The sequence below is a fragment of the Drosophila mauritiana genome, chromosome 2L (genome assembly GCF_004382145.1).
Source record: "Drosophila mauritiana strain mau12 chromosome 2L, ASM438214v1, whole genome shotgun sequence".
In the NCBI taxonomy this organism is placed as follows: Eukaryota; Metazoa; Arthropoda; class Insecta; order Diptera; family Drosophilidae; genus Drosophila; species Drosophila mauritiana.
The window spans coordinates 6,806,510-6,824,667 of NC_046667.1; the positions used below are offsets into that span (position 1 = coordinate 6,806,510).

General features: G+C 46.1%; 7 protein-coding genes across 7 annotated transcripts; 2 read left to right on the top strand and 5 right to left on the bottom strand.

Moving 5' to 3' along the window:
• Window positions 1-819: 819 nt before the first annotated feature.
• On the bottom strand, window positions 820-2,373 carry LOC117150240 (FGFR1 oncogene partner 2 homolog). The gene is made up of 2 exons (XM_033317034.1): window positions 2,221-2,373; window positions 820-2,156 (listed from the first exon to the last, which is right to left on the bottom strand). The coding sequence occupies exon 2, from the start codon at window positions 2,081-2,083 to the stop codon at window positions 1,136-1,138; it is 948 nt and encodes a 315-aa protein (XP_033172925.1). The 5' UTR covers window positions 2,084-2,156; window positions 2,221-2,373; the 3' UTR covers window positions 820-1,135.
• A 165-nt stretch (window positions 2,374-2,538) lies between these two features.
• LOC117143787 (interference hedgehog) lies at window positions 2,539-5,884 on the bottom strand. The gene is made up of 2 exons (XM_033308631.1): window positions 5,571-5,884; window positions 2,539-5,501 (listed from the first exon to the last, which is right to left on the bottom strand). The coding sequence occupies exon 2, from the start codon at window positions 5,488-5,490 to the stop codon at window positions 2,848-2,850; it is 2,643 nt and encodes an 880-aa protein (XP_033164522.1). The 5' UTR covers window positions 5,491-5,501; window positions 5,571-5,884; the 3' UTR covers window positions 2,539-2,847.
• A 1,258-nt stretch (window positions 5,885-7,142) lies between these two features.
• LOC117150588 (YEATS domain-containing protein 4) lies at window positions 7,143-8,084 on the bottom strand. Its single transcript, XM_033317544.1, has 2 exons — window positions 7,481-8,084; window positions 7,143-7,422 (listed from the first exon to the last, which is right to left on the bottom strand). Exons 1-2 carry the CDS (start codon window positions 8,004-8,006, stop codon window positions 7,265-7,267), a joined length of 684 nt encoding a protein of 227 aa, XP_033173435.1. The 5' UTR covers window positions 8,007-8,084; the 3' UTR covers window positions 7,143-7,264.
• Window positions 8,085-8,295: 211 nt separating this feature from the next.
• On the top strand, window positions 8,296-12,448 carry LOC117150597 (cohesin subunit SA-1). Its single transcript, XM_033317554.1, has 10 exons — window positions 8,296-8,474; window positions 8,538-8,853; window positions 8,911-9,084; window positions 9,140-9,439; window positions 9,493-9,926; window positions 9,988-10,823; window positions 10,883-11,241; window positions 11,302-11,592; window positions 11,655-12,195; window positions 12,260-12,448. Exons 1-10 carry the CDS (start codon window positions 8,404-8,406, stop codon window positions 12,319-12,321), a joined length of 3,384 nt encoding a protein of 1,127 aa, XP_033173445.1. The 5' UTR covers window positions 8,296-8,403; the 3' UTR covers window positions 12,322-12,448.
• LOC117150599 (zinc finger BED domain-containing protein 1) lies at window positions 12,427-14,801 on the bottom strand. Its single transcript, XM_033317557.1, has 3 exons — window positions 14,475-14,801; window positions 13,121-14,083; window positions 12,427-13,062 (listed from the first exon to the last, which is right to left on the bottom strand). Exons 1-3 carry the CDS (start codon window positions 14,727-14,729, stop codon window positions 12,445-12,447), a joined length of 1,836 nt encoding a protein of 611 aa, XP_033173448.1. The 5' UTR covers window positions 14,730-14,801; the 3' UTR covers window positions 12,427-12,444.
• A 70-nt stretch (window positions 14,802-14,871) lies between these two features.
• Window positions 14,872-16,961, top strand: LOC117150600 (mini-chromosome maintenance complex-binding protein). Its single transcript, XM_033317558.1, has 3 exons — window positions 14,872-16,147; window positions 16,202-16,445; window positions 16,512-16,961. The coding sequence occupies exons 1-3, from the start codon at window positions 14,958-14,960 to the stop codon at window positions 16,893-16,895; spliced, it is 1,818 nt and encodes a 605-aa protein (XP_033173449.1). The 5' UTR covers window positions 14,872-14,957; the 3' UTR covers window positions 16,896-16,961.
• Window positions 16,949-18,139, bottom strand: LOC117150602 (ZZ-type zinc finger-containing protein 3). Its single transcript, XM_033317560.1, has one exon. The coding sequence runs from the start codon at window positions 18,067-18,069 to the stop codon at window positions 16,990-16,992; it is 1,080 nt and encodes a 359-aa protein (XP_033173451.1). The 5' UTR covers window positions 18,070-18,139; the 3' UTR covers window positions 16,949-16,989.
• Between the last annotated feature and the right edge of the window lie 19 nt (window positions 18,140-18,158).

An 18,158-nucleotide genomic window follows, 5' to 3' on the forward strand; every position in this document is an offset into this window, starting at 1 on the left:
AGAGAATCGATGAGAGCGATTCGAAAATTATTCAAAAATATTCAAGTCCAAGCCAATTGAAAGTTTCAGCCATAAATCTTTACGGCTATCAATATAATATTACTTTTACACTTAAGGTACCATATTTATCGAAATTACAAAAATGTATTGGAAAGAATTAAAAAAAAAAACACTTGGTGACTAAGGAGTATTCAATAATATCTATTCAAAACATTGGTTTTCCTAATTCAACTCATTTTGAATAATAACCAAATTAAACTTAAACAATACAATTATCAGATTATTCATAATTTTGTGAACCTAATATTTTGCCTTTGGAATCTTAAGCTTCTAAAGTTATTGCTATTACTGCTAGTTTACATTCTCATGGCAGATTCTGTTCAACTTGGTTCATTGTGTAATAAGTTGACTTTTTGAAAATTAACATGACTATATCATGAATCTTCTGCTCGATAACCATTGTGGCAAATGTTAATTTTAGTGGCTATACTTTATTCATATTTAAACTCCACACAAGTATGCGTGTATATCAAGTTCTGATCAGCCTTACTCGATAAGCAATGAGTCATATCCAATGAATTATTTAACCGCTTGTCTGTTTGGCTGGGATTAGAATGGACAAATTTAAAAAGCCTTCTAACAAAAATATTCAATTCATGGGAGGGGCGCATAATAGATGGGATTCTACTCGTAACATCATTTGAGAAATGGAAATATCTTAAGAATTATGTAGCTTACGGAGTAGCAATCTAGAGCAAAGTTACATCTTATTTAAATACACTACTGAAATACATTTGTATATTAAATTAAATATGCTCATTCCTTTGGTTATTCCCCGATTTGTTTTGGAATTTATTTAGCAAACCATAAAATCGACAGGGTACATTGTACATTACATTTGTGTGTGTGTGAGTGTGTTTACCTCGTTTTAAATAATAAACTTCATTGTTCTCAATGCGTATGGACAATATGTTGAAATGCGTATTATGTATAAATTACTTAGAGATTATCAATCGCTAAGAGCTAATGCAGGTTATGTGGGCCCTCTTGGTGCGCGGCCTGTTTTGTGAGTGGGTGAGTAAATACGATTCAAATGAAGACCAAACGAATCAACAACGTTGCGCATCAGCACCTATCATGTTGCGGGCGCTACTGTCGCCTGATCCTCGACAGTTTCGTTTGACGTCGTCGCTAGCAGCGGCGCACTGGTTGTGTTGACTGCAGGTCCGTTATTGTTATCATTCGCCAACGGCTCTTCCCCCGGCGGCGCCGTCTCCAATGTCACATTTGGTGCTTGTGTCTCACTTTGACTATGCACTGGGGCAGTGGTGAATGAGTTCGTGGCGGCGGCGACCTTAGCCGGCTGCTCCGGACTGCTGTACATCTGGATAACCGAGTTGTTGTTCATGTTTTCCACCGAGGCACCCGATATGGACAGATCGTCGGCGGAGTCGTCCGCCGTACTGTCCGTCTGCACAGCCTTTTCCTCCAGCAGGTGGTCGCTCTCACGAATCGGTCGCTGCGAGGAGCCGTACTGCTTGGAGATTTGCAGCAGCTCACGGAGCGTTTCGTTCTCCAGACGCAGCTGGGATATGGTCTGCAGCTCTCGCTGCACGACACCGTCGTCTACACTGGCCGCTAGCTGCATCACAGCTGCCATTTCGTTGATCTTCTCGCGCTGCTCGCGGATCACCTGCCACATGCGTTCGTTGTACAGCTCCTTAAAGCTAAACTTGCTGTCCAGGACCTTGGAGACGGTGTGCTCGCGATACTTTTGCATCATCAGCTCCATGGCGCGCTCGTAGTCCTCAATGAAGATCTTTAGCTCGCGATTCTCTTTGAGTATCTCCGAGCTGTTGATGTTTTGCTGCTGAATGCGATTCACCATGTCCGCGTTGGTCTTGTTGTTTGAAATGCGGTTAAGTGATTCAATGTCGTCCTGATACTGGCGAAGGCTCTCCACCAGCCGATTGTTGTTCTCCGCCTCCTCGAGCAGCGCCGTGCCCAAGGCGTCCAGGTCCTTCACCCGACTGGCCATGCGCTGCGCATCCATTATGATCTGGCCCACGGATAGGTTCGACATCCTGCCCAGTTCAGTCCAGTTGCGATTTTGGGATTTCTATTGTTTTCGGGGACCAGGCCCTCTGCTGCTGGCACTGCGAAAACAAAGGGAACCGCTTAAATTTGCGCACTTTCTGGGGCCTACGTGCGGAGTCTTACGTTCGGTGCGGGTTTGGTGCAGCTTCGTCCTCAGCGTAACAGCTTCATTTGATTTTTCGGCCAAAATATGTAGGAATAGAAAAGATTCTAATAGAAATTTTGACGACGACCCAATTATTGGCTGACAGCTTATTAAATCCCAAACGCCATCGGATGTCGCACAAATCCCTAACGCCACACCATTGAATGCGAAAAAATACTGTTTCAACACCTGATATACCGCAAATATACCAAAGATTTAAATTTCAATTTTATTTTCCAACCTTTAGCTTGAGATCTTGAGATCTTTTATGTTTATGTTAAAAAACTCGTTTAAGGTTAAAAGGTGAAGCTACAAGCTTTATTGTCATTTTTGTATAGGTCATTAAGAAGCTATCAGTACAGATTTGGATCTTATCGCGAAAAATGGAAGACTTAGCATAGAATGGACATAATGCTATGTTCTTAAACGATCATGCATGCATAAATCTAGTTAAGTCTATTTAAGTACCTTAACTCTAAGTGGTATTCGTATAAGTACAAACAGCAAAGGTTTTGTCATTCAAAGTGGTAGATAAAACAGAGGTAGAGGAATAGCATGGTACATCGGGCGTAGGGATGCACAGACTAAAGATCACGAGATTGCGATTACACGCCCACGCTGTTGAGGCTGCCGGAGGAGAGGTTCTCGGAGCGACTTGACAGGCGGGGGCGCTTCATGAGTACACGACCCGGCTTGCCGGGATTTTCGACGGCACCCGCCTCTGCGGATTGATTTAGATTGTTGTTGTTGCCGTTGTTGGAGCCATTGCTGCCGCCAGCACGTTCCAGCGTGCGTTGTGAGCGACGAAGCGAGGAGGAGGACATTCTGCGCAGCGCGGGATCGTAGTCATAGCTCGACGGCCGCTGATAATAGGGCGCATCCTGGTCCGTGTCGTTCTTCTCCTCCAGCGCCTGCTGCTGCTGCTGGGCGAGTGGATTCAGGGTGATGTGGATGTGTCGTGTTCGCTGGCGCTGCTTGGTGGGCGAGCAGTTTCCCAGTGGCACAAAGTCATCTCTCAGCTCCGCCATCCGTGGTTTGTTTGGATTGTTTCCCCGGCTTCTGGAATTCCTACGCCGGCACACGCACAAACAGGTGCTAATCAGAAGCAGAATAAGCACTGCGCCGCCGCCAATTGTTCCCGTCAGCATGGGACTCATATTGAATGTCTCGTTATGACTGGGAGTGGTTGTATCGCGGTCCCCCATTTGCAGTGTTGGCTCCTCTGTGGTGCTGGTTTTGGGACGTTGGGTGCGCCCCTGCTTTAGGGCACTAAATTCGGACGCAGAGACGGCACTGAAGGACTGCAACTTGAACTCGTACATGGTGGCCGTCTCGAGGGGGGCTATTTTAAAGCTTCTAGCATGGGCTCCTTCAATGGTTGCCTTGAAATATTCGCCTGCCGAAGACGAAGGTCGATAGTAGGCGTAGTAGCCTGTGATCAGGTGTTCATCCGCATCGCTAGCTAGACTCCAGTGCAGCACCACAGCAGTTTCTGAATATTCCTCGATCTCCAGGAGCTCTGGCACCGGCATCGGATCCAGCGCTGCACCTGGCTGCAGGTAAAATTTCGCCGAGGTATTACTTTCCTTATTGTCGTTGTTGGAGTAAACGGCTAGGATGCGGAAACGATAGGTGTGCTCAGGCTTCAGGTCCGTCACCGAAGCCGTGAAGCTCTTGCCCAGTTCGGAGTTCCACTTCGGTTTTCCGTACGGTATATTATCGTTGGTTGTCTGCCAGTTCTTGCGCTTGCCAACCATGCGGTACTGCACCTTGAAAATGACAATGGGTAACCCGTCGTTTCGAGGCACCATCCAGCGCAACATCACGGATTCATCGCTGAGTCGGGTTACATTTGGAGGAGTCGGTGGATACATCTGCTTCTGCTTGGAACCCTGGTTGGGCTTGGGCCGGTGTGTACCTCCCGATTCCCGGGGTTCCTGAATCTGCTTGGGATTCACCTGCAGCAGAGTACCCGCACTGTGCTCACCAAGTCTATTGCGTGCGAAGCATTGGACATAGCCGGCATGACGCTTCAAGACGCTGTGCAGTATCAGGAAATTATTGGACAACTCAGCCTCAGTATCATCGATACTGCTGTGCCCGTTCAGCAGCCAGTAGATCTCTGGCGTAGGAACTCCTGTGGCCTCACACTCCAACTTCAAACGATCGCCCTCGTTGGTGAGATCGGCCCAGGGTGGTCGCACAATCTGCGGCGGCTGCTCGACATGCACTTTTATGTAGTGTTCCAGCGCAGGCCGCACTCCATTATCTTGAAAGCAAATATAGGTGCCAGCATCGTGAACTCGGGTGTTGGATATCTCCAAGGCGTGTCCAAATACTTTGGAACGCTTGTTCTTAACAGCTCCCACGACATCGGGACTGCTCCAGACAACCGTTGGTGGCGGTGAGCCAACTCCAGGACACAGCAGCAACAGCGAACTCCCTTCACGTATGGTAATTTCTTGGGAGCTCGGCTGGCCCTTGAGCAAGTGTGGGGATTTACTCTGTGACCTCTGCTCTGGTGTAACCTGTAGTTGCAGCGAGCCGGGCAGCTGAATTCGCTCGCCAGAGGCTGGATTGGTTGCCTGGCAGGAATAGCTGCCAGAGGACTCCGAGGATACATTGCTCAGAAAAAGATTTCCATTGGTTCCGATGAACTCCGATTTGATTTCCACTCCGTTTCGGAAGTAGGACCAACTGGCAGATGGATTCGATTGCACCTGTTGTCCACAGGACCAGAGCACAGAATTTCCAGCAGACACCCGCCATTGGAGAGGTGCTTCCGATTCCTGAGCGTCCACCAGGCTAGTGCTGGCCAGCTCCAATCGGGCAGTGGTAGACGTTACCACCAGCGGACCGAACCAGCCAACGCATCGGTACTCGCCTAGAGTGTCTGGTCGAACAAGCACCCTCAGTCGCGAGATGGCCGCCTCCTGGGAGACATTCGCTTTGGCCGTTCCTGTCCTAAGGTACTTGAACCCCGCTCCCGGAGATCTGCTAGACCGGTGGCTCCATTCGAAGCGCTCTGGCTGCAAACTGGTCTCGCACTCTAGCACCACCTCGTCTCCCAGGGGCGCCACCAAAGATTCGGGTGCGCGAAGAATTCGCACGCCAGGCGATGGATGCGCGGGATGTGCGGAATGGGCAGAGTGGGCAGGATGGGCGGGGGACTTCTCCAAAACCGGAATTGCTTCGAGCCGCGACGTCAGCAGCGAAAAGAGCAGCAGCGAGGATGTGAGCAGCGTCATTGGAGGGGGCACTGCAAATTTACCGAAAATATCAGTGAATATTTGAACTCAAAGTATTAGGAGTTAGTGGCAAGACTAACCTTATTATGGGATTTTAGACTGATTCTAGGTGGGGAAACGCGTTTGCGTTTGCGCAGTTAATAATTTTCACTCTCGGCTATCGCGCATCACTTATGGCTTATATACATATGTGTGTCTGTGTGCGTGCGTGGAATCGTGGGCCTAAATTATTTATGCACATTACACGTTAACGACGCAGCTCCATAAAATCATTGTATCTTTAATTCGGGCTTCGATCGGGCCCCGAAGCCACCGGACAAGCACATGCACTCAACATTCAAATAAACAATGACATTTATTATTCCATGGGGATGCTGGAACTGGAACTGGAGAAGGAACCGCGACGCTGGTTCAGATGCATTGCTTCGTTCACCGGCGAACCGGTGATTCCGAATTCATCGGTTCATCGCGGTACAGTGGACTGAATCTATCTGGTATCAGATCAAATTCATTTATTCATTTCATATTCAAACTTACTCAAAAACACTCGTTAATAAATTGATTTTTATTAAGTATTAAATATTTAGTGATATTAATATTTATTAATGCTAAAATAAAAACTACACATATTTTTAGGAAAAAAAACACCAAATCCTGGTAAAAGTTACGACGTTATACGTTTAAATTCCAGTTCTATGAGGCCACCAGACAAATTTGTATAAGAATTTTTAATAGCTTTAAAGGAAAGCTCCAGTTTAGGGTGTTGCAAGCGCTCAGCAATCTTGTGTATGATAAAACAAAATGAAAAACAAATTAACAATTTAATAAAATGACTTACTAATTCTTCTCGACGAGTTTTAACAAAATGTACAACCAGTCAATCTTTCCGGTGAGTTAGTGCCTTGTCGATTATCGATGCATTGAACTCCAAGAATTCATCATCTATCTCGTAGTTTTCCAAACACAAGAGATGCAGTGGAGGACAATAGGATATTAGCTCCCAGAACTCTGCTACAGTACCCCAAATTGTTGTGTCCTCCAAGTACAATTCTATCAAGCTGGAAAATTCCTTTATGGTTTCGTTAAAACTTGGAGCACTCCATATTCCCTCCACGACGCCTTCATTTATGATACACAGTTTTTGAACATTTCGAAAGTGATTGCAAGTGAGATACAACCAAAAGTTTTCGTTGCAAGTAAGAGCCACAACATCCACTCCTTTTATTTCGGAGATGTTTTCGAGCAGTTCCTCCGCCTCTTCGAATTCATCAAAACGAAGCCTTAGTAGCTTTGGCAGCGCCAATAGCTTAAATATGTTCTTCTTGCTTAGGTAGTCCAGTTCCAAATGCAATTCCTCAAGTTCCTGCAACTTGGATATGGCCTCTACGTAGGCGTCCTCCTCGGATTCCCTCCATGCCACACTCAAAAACTGTAGGGGAACCATAGTCAATGAATAAGACGTGTGGTTTCTTTGTATATTTATGAAGAATTATGGATTCAGCTGTTTATAGAGACTGCACTGATCAAATCGAAAGCCATCGATATATGTAATTTGCAATACGATTTTAAAATATATATATCCAAAACGGTTTTGTTACATTTAAATTGGGAAGCCAAACAATATTATACTAGCCAAGAATTGGATAGCTCCGTTAAAATAAAGAAAACATTTTACAGTCTTATATTTAATAATTTACATATAGATTCTTAAACCATAACTCTTGATAGAGAATGTATGCATCGAAAGCATATCTATGGAGAATGTGTGCACATTTCACGCAGGTTGCTTCTGCACCTTCGCCAATTCTGCCTTGAACTTCGAAATGGTCTCACGTGCCAGCTTTAGCTTGTCCTTAAATGTAACAATCTCCCCCTTGACCTTTTGTTTCACATTCACAATGTTGTCCAGCGTTTTCGTCTTCTTTTCCTCAACTAGAAAAGTAAATATTTAATGAGTAAGCATTCAAAATGGTAATCAGCTCATAGTTACAGTCAGTGTCATGGGTTAGCAGCCCATTGGCGCTCTGTTCTGAAAGCAGGAGATAATGCTGCAAGATCTGGGTGGGCTCCTGGAACACTATTTCCTCATACGACTCCGAGACCAGGCCCTTCTTGGTGTCCATAGTGGTGCTAGAGGTGAGCTCGCCATCGACCACAGGCGATTGGAAGAGCTTAAGAATGTGGTAGCAGGTAACCGGGCGCTCTGATTGATCGTTGAAGTATATCTTGATGATCACCTCGAATTCACCCCATCCAGTCTCGGTAATCTCGTACGGCGGCTTAACTACGATCCTGTTCGGATTGGCGTAGCTCTCGTGCAGCTTGAAGTGCACCTTTTTCACGTAAATGGACATGTCCTCGTTGAAATAGGGCTTCAAATAGACCTTCCACTGATGCGTGTGCCCGTCCTCCTCGCGTTTCTTGCCGAAGGATCTGGCGATGTTCCCATATACTATGGGCTTTACTATAGTTACGCCCTTTAGTCGGCCACCCGAGTCTCCGCCAAAGTCAGTCATTATTTAATGATTTAAAGTTGCTTATGCTTCGTTAACTAAATATTGTTTTGGTTCTTCTTCTTGCTTTTCGGCTAGCAGTTGTTATCGATACATGGACGCACTGGATACCAGGGCTGCAAATAATTATGGACATAAAAAAAACAAGAATTAATAAGCAAAAATAATATAATAAAATTAAACATTTTGGCTGTATTTTATTTATTTTCAATTTAAGTAACTCTTATTTATTAATTGCATCCCTCGTTTCCGATTGTGTCTATCGATTTTTTCTGCACTGTGTTGTGGGTGGTGGTTCCATCACTTGTATCAATCGGACGCTTTGGTCAAATTTTATTGTTTAATTTAAAATTAAATGATTTGAAGCCATATTTACCAGTGAGACAGTTAAATACATAAAATGATGGCGCGTCGCGGGGGAAAGCGCATACGTATGGATGATCCGCCGCCGGACTACGATGAATTGCACAGGTACAGTTCTCCGTTTTCCCACCATTCGTGTTTGCCTATAAAAAATATGTAACTATTTTTTAGCGATGCGCTGAATGAGAGCACTTCAGATGCAGACAGCCCCACCAAACGGATGACCAGGCTGCGAGCGCGTGGCGGAGTACGGGACAAACCGCCCATAATTGATGATGACGAGGATGAATTCTTCGCGCCAATCGCTCGCAAACGAAAGACTCCCGCAACCCGCAAGGGGCCAACAGAACGCAAAGAACGCGTTGAACGACCGCGCAAGGAGCCCGTGGACAAGGGACACCACGAGCGGATAGACAGTGAGCGGGAGATAACCACGGACGAGAACAGTCTCTACTATATTGTGCGACACTCGAAGAACCCTATTGCTGTAGGAAAACCAATTGGCTTACTATTTACCAAATACTAAACAGACGTTCCTTTTCAGAGCATTGTTGACCAATGGATTGAGCAGTATAAGGCAAACCGAGAAACCGCCCTGGTCGCCCTGATGCAGTTTTTTATTAATGCTAGTGGCTGCAAGGGCAAGATATCCGAGGACATTCAGTATCCTGTAGATCACACATCAATTATCCGACGCATGACTGAAGAGTTTGACGAAGTAAGTTTGCTGGAGATGTTCATGAAGCTTCTTATTCAATCGCAAAATATTTTAGGAAAGCGGCGAATATCCCTTGATCATGACCGGGACGCAGTGGCGAAAGTTTAAAAATAATTTCTGCGATTTTGTGCAAACCCTTGTGAAGCAATGCCAGTACTCCATTATCTACGACCAGTTTCTGATGGACAACGTCATATCCCTGCTTACGGGCCTGTCGGATTCGCAGGTGCGAGCTTTTCGACACACGGCCACTCTGGCGGCCATGAAGTTGATGACAGCTTTGGTGGATGTCGCCCTATTGGTTTCGAATAACTTTGACAATGCTGCGAAGCAATTCGAAGCTGAACGCGTTAAGGTAAGTTTGCCTATAACTACTTGGAATCAATTAATGATCCTAAAATTGTTTAGTCCCGAGATCGTCGTGCTTCTGACCGTTTGGACTCGCTTATGACTAAACGATCCGAATTGGAAGAGAATATGGACGAGATAAAGAGCATGTTGACCTACATGTTCAAGTCGGTGTTCGTTCACCGCTACAGAGACAGTCTGCCTGATATACGAGCCATATGTATGGCCGAGATCGGCATCTGGATGGAAAACTATCCGCAAAACTTTCTTGACGACTCTTACCTAAAATATATCGGTTGGACGCTCCACGATAAGATCGGAGAGGTGCGCCTGCGATGCTTGCAGTCATTGCTGCCTCTGTACGAGAAGGATGAACTCAAGGGAAAACTTGAGTTGTTCACGTCAAAGTTTAAGGACAGGATTGTTGCCATGACGCTGGACAAGGAGTTTGAAGTGTCTGTTCATGCCGTCAAGCTGGTTATCAGTATCTTGAAGTAAATTAAAACATTTTTTAGTTTAAGGAATGTTTTTCACAAAGCTTATGTTTATTTGCAGAATCCACCCAGAGATTTTGGCTGACAAGGATTGTGAAATTGTCTACGAGTTGGTTTACTCTTCACATCGTGGTGTGGCTCAGGCAGCAGCTGAGTTCTTAAACGTTCGCCTGTTTCACTTAACCGCCGACATGGAAGAGACGAAGACCAAACGTGGGAAAGTGCGTATGCCCAATACACCGCTGGTCCGGGACTTGGTGCAGTTCTTTATCGAATCGGAACTTCACGAACATGGCGCCTACCTCGTAGACTCCTTTATCGATAGCAATGATATGGTAAGGGACTGGGAATGTATGACGGATCTGCTTCTGGAAGAGCCGGGACCCAATGAAGAGGTCCTCGACAACAAGCAGGAATCGACACTCATCGAGATCATGGTCAGCAGTGTTAAACAATCTGCAACTGGAGAAGTTCCAGTCGGTCGCGCTAGTAATCGCAAATGTACGCTCAGCGCCAAGGAGCTAAAAGCTATTCAAGATGAAAAGGCGAAGCTAACCGAACACTTTATCGTCACCCTACCGTCCTTGCTAGAAAAGTATCAAGCAGACAGCGAAAAGTTGGCCAACCTCCTTGCAGTTCCACAGTATTTCGATCTCAATCTGTACACCACCAATCGTCAAGAGGGCAATCTTCAAGCCCTGTTAGATCGCATCAATCAGGTAATGAGCATGCACACAGGTCGCGAGGTTCTAGAAACTTGCGCAAAAACGCTAGAATGTCTTTGTGCCGAGGGTAGTGCCACCTACACCAGATGCAATATCGCCAGATCCAACATCATCGAGAGCGCTGTCAACAAGTACAAGGACGCAATCGAGGAATGGAGAAACCTCATACAAGGTGATATAATAGTGACCCGTTTTAGCTTGACTATATTACTTATTATGTTGTATTTGAAGGCGAGGAGACCCCTAATGAGGATGACATCTACAACATTACCATCACTCTTAAGGTCCTCTCCATTCTGTACTCCTCGCACAACCTCAATCCCTGGGAGCTGTTTAAGTCCCTGTTTCAGGACGTGGAGGAGGCGCAGTCTAAAGAGAACATCGATCGCTGTCTGCCCAACGAGGCCTTAGTCTACTGTATAGAAGCTTGTTACTTTTCCATTAGCTGGGGACTGCAGTACGTGGAAAACGAATGCGAGTCAGTTAACGTGACCGAGGTGGTGGCTGAGCTGCGCAACAATTTGGATACCTTTATGGGAGCCTGCTTTGAACTAACCCGCGATGGACCCACAGTTCAGATTCAAGAGGCGGTACGTTTTGAAATGTATAAATCACTATTTGGCAAACATTAATCTCAATATGATTTACAGGCGTACCAGTCCATTTGCGATCTTCTGATCATTTTCTCGGACAAGTTGGCTCGCAGTGAGATCGAACACATACGCGGCTTGGAGTACAAGTCGCGCATGGATGAGCACCTAATCTTGGACAACTTTGTGCAGCACTATGTATTCTCCCTTAAACAAGATGTGGCACAGGATGAAACCAGAATCGAGGAGCTGCATAAGAAACGTAACTTCTTGGCCTGCTACTGCAAATTGGTGGTGTACAATATAATTCCAACGATGCGTGCAGCCAGTATTTTTAAGTATTACGTTAAGGTGAGTGAGCACAAGAAAATATCTGAAAGTTCTATGTTTATCCAATATCTTTATATATTCAGTGCTACAACGACTATGGAGACATTATTAAGGCCACGTTGGGAAAGGCCCGTGAGATTAATAAAGTTAACTTCGCTATGACGCTCCTTTTGAGCCTGATCACAGTCTTTAAGAGCCTGCAGGAGCAGAGTGAGGATGGCACAGTTTCAAAGAGTTCACAAGAGTTTGTGGACCTCAAGGAGTTGGCCAAGCGATTTGCGCTCACATTTGGTTTCGATGCCATCAAGAATCGCGAATCTGTGGCCGCCATTCATCGTGGTGGCATTTATTTCGCTGCAAACAAGGAGCCTGATGATCCGGTGCGGGCTCCAACTCGCTTACTTTTCCTGGAGGTTTTGAACGAGTTCAACTACAAGCTGCTGAAGCAAGACAAGAAGGTCATAATGAGCTTTCTGGACAAGATAATACCACCCGCAATGCCATCCAGCCGAGCTGAGGAATGGCAGCCGCTGATATTGTATCGCAATTCCTTGCTGCACGGCGAAACTGATCAGGCGCCCGTCGCTAGCAAACGAGCTTACACACGCAAACGTCGAGATCATGGTAAGAATTTCTAGCTTTCATTTTATTTAAATTCAACCTTTTGAAAAACATTATTTTAATTTAGATGAAGAAGAGGAGGAGGAGGAAGACGAAGAGGAACACAATGATCCTGATTACAGGGGCTAGGACCCAATCAGCCATACACGCGGCTTAAGTGCAAAACCCATTTTCCCGGGAGATCAAGTAGTTGTAAGATTAAAGCTAATATAATGTACATAAATACGATTAAATTATATAAAATACTGTACCCTAATTTATGTCCGAATTGCTAAAGCTAAAGTTGGACTTCATCAGCAACATTTTGGATGCACTTTCGGGGCTCAAGCCCGCCCGCATGTCGGAATACAAGTGCGCTGATTTTCTAAATAAGCCTTCACTAACTACACTTGCTGCTGGTGCTGATAAGAACTTCCTAACAATGCCATACAAGGATATGTATTTTATGTTGCTCCTCCACCAAATCAGGGGATCCATGTTCCTATCTATTCTGGGTTCGGAGTTGTATAGATATAGCAGATTCTTAATCTGAGACTGGGAGCCCATTGACGTATTTGGCTGTTGAGTGTTCGTCGTTCCAGTTGTCAGTATGCTGTCCAGAATGCTATCGATTTTTGATTCATTCTTCTGGGAGGATGTGGATGACACTTTTATTATTTTCAGCGTTGGCTGACCATTGCAATCCTCTGGCACTCCAGCGAGCTGAAGCAGAACTTCATTGGCCACCAACTGCTCCTCACGCTCGGTGAAAAATGCTTGCTTATACCTCGGATCCAAATAGGTGGCCATCAAAAATTTGATGTCGCTAGTGATGTGGGCGAACTTCATTTCCAGTTCTTCAAGCAACTTTCTGGCGAAACTGCATATAGTCTAGACATTCGAAACATTAGACATAAAGTATTGTCTGGTTTTATCTACTCCAACTTACCACAGATGAAACAAAGTTATGGACATCCGTTCGGAGGGAATCGCGTAAAGCGGCAACCAGAGGAATAACGGATGATGTTGTCGTAGATGGATTGCTCCATATCTTGATTGTTTCTTCACAAGGCTGCATTACTTTGCTGCACAAATCAATCTCTATCCATTCATCGGGATATATTTGGACCAGACTATACTCTTCGCAGTACAAGGATAGAGCATCCTTCATTCGAAACACGCTGCTCATCATCTGAAAAGCGGAGTTCCATTGAAAGGGATCGTAAGGTGTGAGTGTGCACGGGTCTCGCGTCAAGCGGATCTCTTGAATGAATTTCAGATGATCGTTGGCCATCTTAGACGACGCAAAATGGTCAACTATTTGCTTGCACTTGGATGAAAGGTTCTGAAGTAATTCGTTTGATTGCAAGGCAAATCGAACGCACAACTGCAGGCGGTGCACACTGCAATCGGGCAGGGAACCTGGCAGCGCCGTCATCTCGTCCCTGATTACGCAGTGGATCTTCTCTTTGGGCACCTCAATGGCCAAGCTGGGCACAAGATCCCGAATGCAACAAGCTAGCTTCGAAGTGCTTTCGTAATTCAGAGCCTCGCATTTCAGCATTAGGCGGTGACTCTGAAAATCCCTTGATATTCCGGAGCAGGACAAGCTCAGAAGTCCTTCGCCTTTGTCACCCCGCCAGAGACTCGTAGACAACGATATGGCATCCAGCAGATCCACCTGTTGCTGCAAATGCTGATGCATTTTCCTGTGTATATCCTCACAAAGTATCTTCTCATAGTAGCTCCTTGACTGAATCGTATACCTGGGCTGCAGCGCCCTAATGAAATTTACAAATCCTGGTCCTTCAATGAACTCAAAGGAGTGATTTAGAAGCATGAGAGCCAACTTCTCATTACAGCGTTTGCTGTAGGAAATATCCTCCGTGTCCAATGGATCTGAATCTGTTTCCTAAAATGATCAATAGAATAATTTTATGCATCAGATTAGTGAAAAACGCATAATTTATACAAATATAATACTAGGACTATAAACACGATAATAGTACATTTTCAAAACCTCCTTAACACAACCTATGTCAATTATGATCTAGCCCAACGCGGATAAAAATCCGCATCCGCTGTTGCTATATTAGTAAAAAGTATTAAATAAGAGAAGGATTAAATTACTTTTGGATTTACCAAAGAATGGAAAGTTAAGTCTGGGAAAACCATCTCCACATGACAATATCTAGAGGGACATGTACCCTGATTTTACATATGGTACACTTCTTGCACAGATTGAGTACATATGCATGTACATATGTAGGTATGTATGCTCATCTATATGATATCCCACTTACGTGCAGATTCAATTCCAGCTGGGCTGTGGGGTGCTGTGGCGAACCGATGGAGATCTCGCTCTTCACCAGGTCCAGGTACTTTATGTCCCCGGATAGGGATAGGAACTCCGGTGGGTGCTTGCTCTTCAGATGATTCCGCAGACAGGTTGTGCCGCGTCCTCGCCTCGAGTAGTTCCTGTTGCACAGCAGACAGGTGGCCACTGTGCCGGATGTCTTGTAGAAGTACTGCCACACATTGCTTTTCTTCTTGCTCATCGCTGCAATTCTTTGGTAATTCTCAAATTGTACATTTTTTGCGGATGTTCACATCCGCCTCTACATCCGTTCTGCGGCAGAGTTCGGCATCCCTGGCAGCTATCGATAGGCCCATAGATTACCATCACTGAAATGCTGCAATCAGTTTTTGGCGCGCCAAAGCAGCTGTTGTTTTTTGCATTGGAGGTTTTGAGGCTTTCGCAAATTCATTCGTTGACTAAATAGATAATGCCCTGTGCCATGGAGCTGCCCAGCACGCCTGATGAACTGGCCGCCCAGCAAGCGGACAGCGCTGCACTCAAGGAGTTGCTCAAGGATCCCAGTCGTTGGCACTCGATTCCCCTGCTTAACTACACACCCCTTCACAAGCTGAAGGATCAGACTCTGGTGCGATTTCGTGGCATGATCCAGGACATGATGGATCCGGAAATTTACCTGGAGCGCTACGAAGTGAAATCCGCCGACGGCATCAAACGTGTACAGGAAGGAAAGTACAGGGACTGCTTGAAAATAGCCACTGGTGAAGTGATTGACTACAACGCCGATGGAAACGTGCATGGAGAGAGGCGTACCATGTTCGTGGTGTCTGTGCCTGGCCTGAACGACTGGAGCAAGGAGCATGAGAAGCAGTGCTGTCCCCAGATCGATTTGGCCAGTCTGGGTCAATCTCCCAGTTCAGCCAAGAAGCGGACTATTGTAGGCGAAGAAGACGCCATGGATGTGGACGGTGTGAGCGAAACAACCTTCAAGCGACCCTGCCTAAAAGAGATTCAAAAAGATAGCGAGCCAGTCGGCGCCTCCAAATCCTCTGTTCTTGGCTCTGAATACCTGCTTAACTCGCCTCTGCCTGATCGTCCCAGCATGGCATGCATGGTAAAGGTTTACGACGAGTTCGATACCTACCAGCTCAACTCGCTGGTCGACTTTGTGGGCTTTCTGTCAGTGGATGTTTCGCTAGACGCCGCTACCCTGGACGTAGACGATTGTGAAAACTTGAGTGAACTGCAGGCAGCTCATCCATCGCCCTTTCTTATACCCCGCCTGCATGCCTTTGGCGTCCAGGTGCTGCCGCATGCCAATCCGCTGCTGGACAAAAGCCTTCGACAGCCAACGGAAATATGTGAGGAGTCGCATCCAACCCAGCTTGCTGTGCACAAAGATCTGCGCATGCTTCTTAAACTCTGCCTTTTTGATGACGATCTGGCTGCCGAGTATTTGCTCTCGCACCTAATATCTACGGTCTACAGTCGTTCTGAGATGCAGAGCATAGGCAAGTTCGCCCTTAACCTTTGTAATCTCCCTAAGAATTGTGAGGCGTATGCAACCAAGTTGTATACGATTCTGGAGCTGCTACTGCCGGCCAGCCATTACATGCCCATGACTCTCGGTACACTTAACACGGCTGCCTTTGCCCCAAAGTAAGTTGGCTAAGCAGAAGGAGTAATCAATTGAATACTAATGAGTACTTGCAGGAAGGATTACGAGACCAACAAGCTGGTTTCCGGCGTACTACAGTTGGCTCCCCATACGCATTTGGTGCTCGACGAGACCTGCATGCAACAGGGCAAGCTGGAGGCTAATGGTGTTCATGCCGTCCAGCATTTAGCGCACTTAATCAATAATCAGGAACTGAAGTGTGACTTCCAGTATTACCAAATAGACTACCAAGCAAACATTCCAATTCTCGTGCTCAGTGAAGGGCGAAGTATGTTGCCGGTAAGAATACAAATTTTTATAAATAATCATTATATCCTAAAGAAACTATTAATGATACGTTTTCAGAGCGATTTTGTGCTACCCATTAATGCCGATGCTAAGGCCGTGGAACTCGTTGATGAATCTCTAAAGGCAGCCCACCACTATCTTCAGCCATCACGTCTGCAGCAGTTTCGCAAGTACTTGACCACAGCGCGCACTAGCGGCTTCAACGTGAGCGAGGAGCACACGGAAATGATCCAGCAGGACTTCGTGGACATGCGTAAAGCCAATGTGAAAAGTAATGCCGATGATCTACACGGCTTGCTGGTCCTTTCGCGCCTGCTGGGCATCGCCCGGGGCAAGGATACGTTGGACAAAGAAACATGGCAGCTCGCTACGGAGTTCGAAGCAAAGCGTCGCCAGCGTATTCAATCTCTGCCGAAATCATCTGCCCAAATGCGCAATTAAGAGTGCCTCTCTTTTATACCATTTAATATTAAGTTTTTATGAATAAAATAGAATTTTTAAAAAGTATTCTCTTTATATTTAATTTGAAGGAGCGTCATGATTCTTGGTCCTCTACAACTTCATGACTTAAATGCTCGAAGCGCCCTTCGATTAACTGACTGGCCAGGCAATCTCCGCACAGATTAAGGTGACAATAACAACTGTTACAACGCCATTGGGTCCTGGTCACAGATGCCTCTTCGCACTCGGCACACTTGGCGGCCAGCAAGTCTGGCTCATATCCGTCCTCCATCTCCCGTTTCTCGTCCTGAATGGCTGATAGAAGCTTAAGGCATAGTTCCTGTTTTCGCTTTGCCTCCGTATTTAGATCGGCATCCATGCATTCGGATTCGGTCTTTGGTTCGATCTTGACTTGGGAAGATGCCGGCATAAGGAGCATATCGCTCGCAGGCGACGGGACTCGCAGGTCATCAAATGTGAAATCGTCCTCTGGCATTTGTAGCGATATATTATGAGCGGGGAAGAAGGTTGACTTGCGAAGTTTGATCTTCGGCTTACTCAATCCCGGACGTCGATGCTTGGGTATGCGACCGGGCACAGGCATCCCAGCATCGTGCAGCTTCTGGAAATACTTCTGGACACGGCTATACACTTGCTGTGCAGTTCTGTTGCCCAAGGCCTTCGCTATCTTCCCGAATCTGCGCATTTCCACTTCCTCTGGCGGATACTGGATGAGCAGCTGCTCCAAGCGACTCTGCTCTTCGTTGGTCCACAGGCGATTGAAGTTCTCCGACCGTCCATTGCTCCTGTCCCGATTCTTGTTCGCCTCTTGCGTCCATGAAGACGCATCCGTCGGTGTCTCATTTGTGCCCCTGTCCTCGTCATTGGGTGACAGAGTTGGCAAGTCCGGTAGAACGGTCGTGGTGATGTAGTTATCCGCTATCAAGGGCTCGTTATTTCGCAGTTTGTCCAGCATATGTTGCGGATTCTCCAAGTAGATCTTTTGCGTGGCTTCCAATTCATCAATCTGCTGATGCACCCGAATCCTTTGTGCCTGCAGCACGGCCAAGGTGCGCAGCAAATTGGTATAGCACTGGTTGCCACGCAGGGCCAGGTGCTCGGTCTCAAAGTGAAACACATCCTCATCTTCTGGAGATACGTCTGCTAGTTCCATTACAAAGAATTATCACCAAATACCCGTTTTTTTACAAAAAATGTGTTTACGCCTCTTCGCTAGAGATGGCAGTTCGTTAATCAAAACAG

Coding starts and splice junctions, on each gene's coding strand:
- LOC117150240 (XM_033317034.1), bottom strand. CDS start 2,083: ATGTCGAACCTATCCGTGGGCCAGATCATAATGGATGCGCAGCGCATG.
- LOC117150588 (XM_033317544.1), bottom strand. CDS start 8,006: ATGACTGACTTTGGCGGAGACTCGGGTGGCCGACTAAAGGGCGTAACT. Junction 7,423..7,480: donor GCTAACCCATGACACTGACT/GTAACTATGAGC, acceptor TTACTTTTCTAG/TTGAGGAAAAGAAGACGAAA.
- LOC117150600 (XM_033317558.1), top strand. CDS start 14,958: ATGCCCTGTGCCATGGAGCTGCCCAGCACGCCTGATGAACTGGCCGCC. Junction 16,148..16,201: donor ACGGCTGCCTTTGCCCCAAA/GTAAGTTGGCTA, acceptor GAGTACTTGCAG/GAAGGATTACGAGACCAACA. Junction 16,446..16,511: donor AAGGGCGAAGTATGTTGCCG/GTAAGAATACAA, acceptor ATACGTTTTCAG/AGCGATTTTGTGCTACCCAT.
- LOC117150599 (XM_033317557.1), bottom strand. CDS start 14,729: ATGAGCAAGAAGAAAAGCAATGTGTGGCAGTACTTCTACAAGACATCC. Junction 14,084..14,474: donor AGCTGGAATTGAATCTGCAC/GTAAGTGGGATA, acceptor TGATCATTTTAG/GAAACAGATTCAGATCCATT. Junction 13,063..13,120: donor ATAACTTTGTTTCATCTGTG/GTAAGTTGGAGT, acceptor TCGAATGTCTAG/ACTATATGCAGTTTCGCCAG.
- LOC117150602 (XM_033317560.1), bottom strand. CDS start 18,069: ATGGAACTAGCAGACGTATCTCCAGAAGATGAGGATGTGTTTCACTTT.
- LOC117143787 (XM_033308631.1), bottom strand. CDS start 5,490: ATGACGCTGCTCACATCCTCGCTGCTGCTCTTTTCGCTGCTGACGTCG.
- LOC117150597 (XM_033317554.1), top strand. CDS start 8,404: ATGATGGCGCGTCGCGGGGGAAAGCGCATACGTATGGATGATCCGCCG. Junction 9,085..9,139: donor TGACTGAAGAGTTTGACGAA/GTAAGTTTGCTG, acceptor AAAATATTTTAG/GAAAGCGGCGAATATCCCTT. Junction 9,440..9,492: donor TCGAAGCTGAACGCGTTAAG/GTAAGTTTGCCT, acceptor AAAATTGTTTAG/TCCCGAGATCGTCGTGCTTC.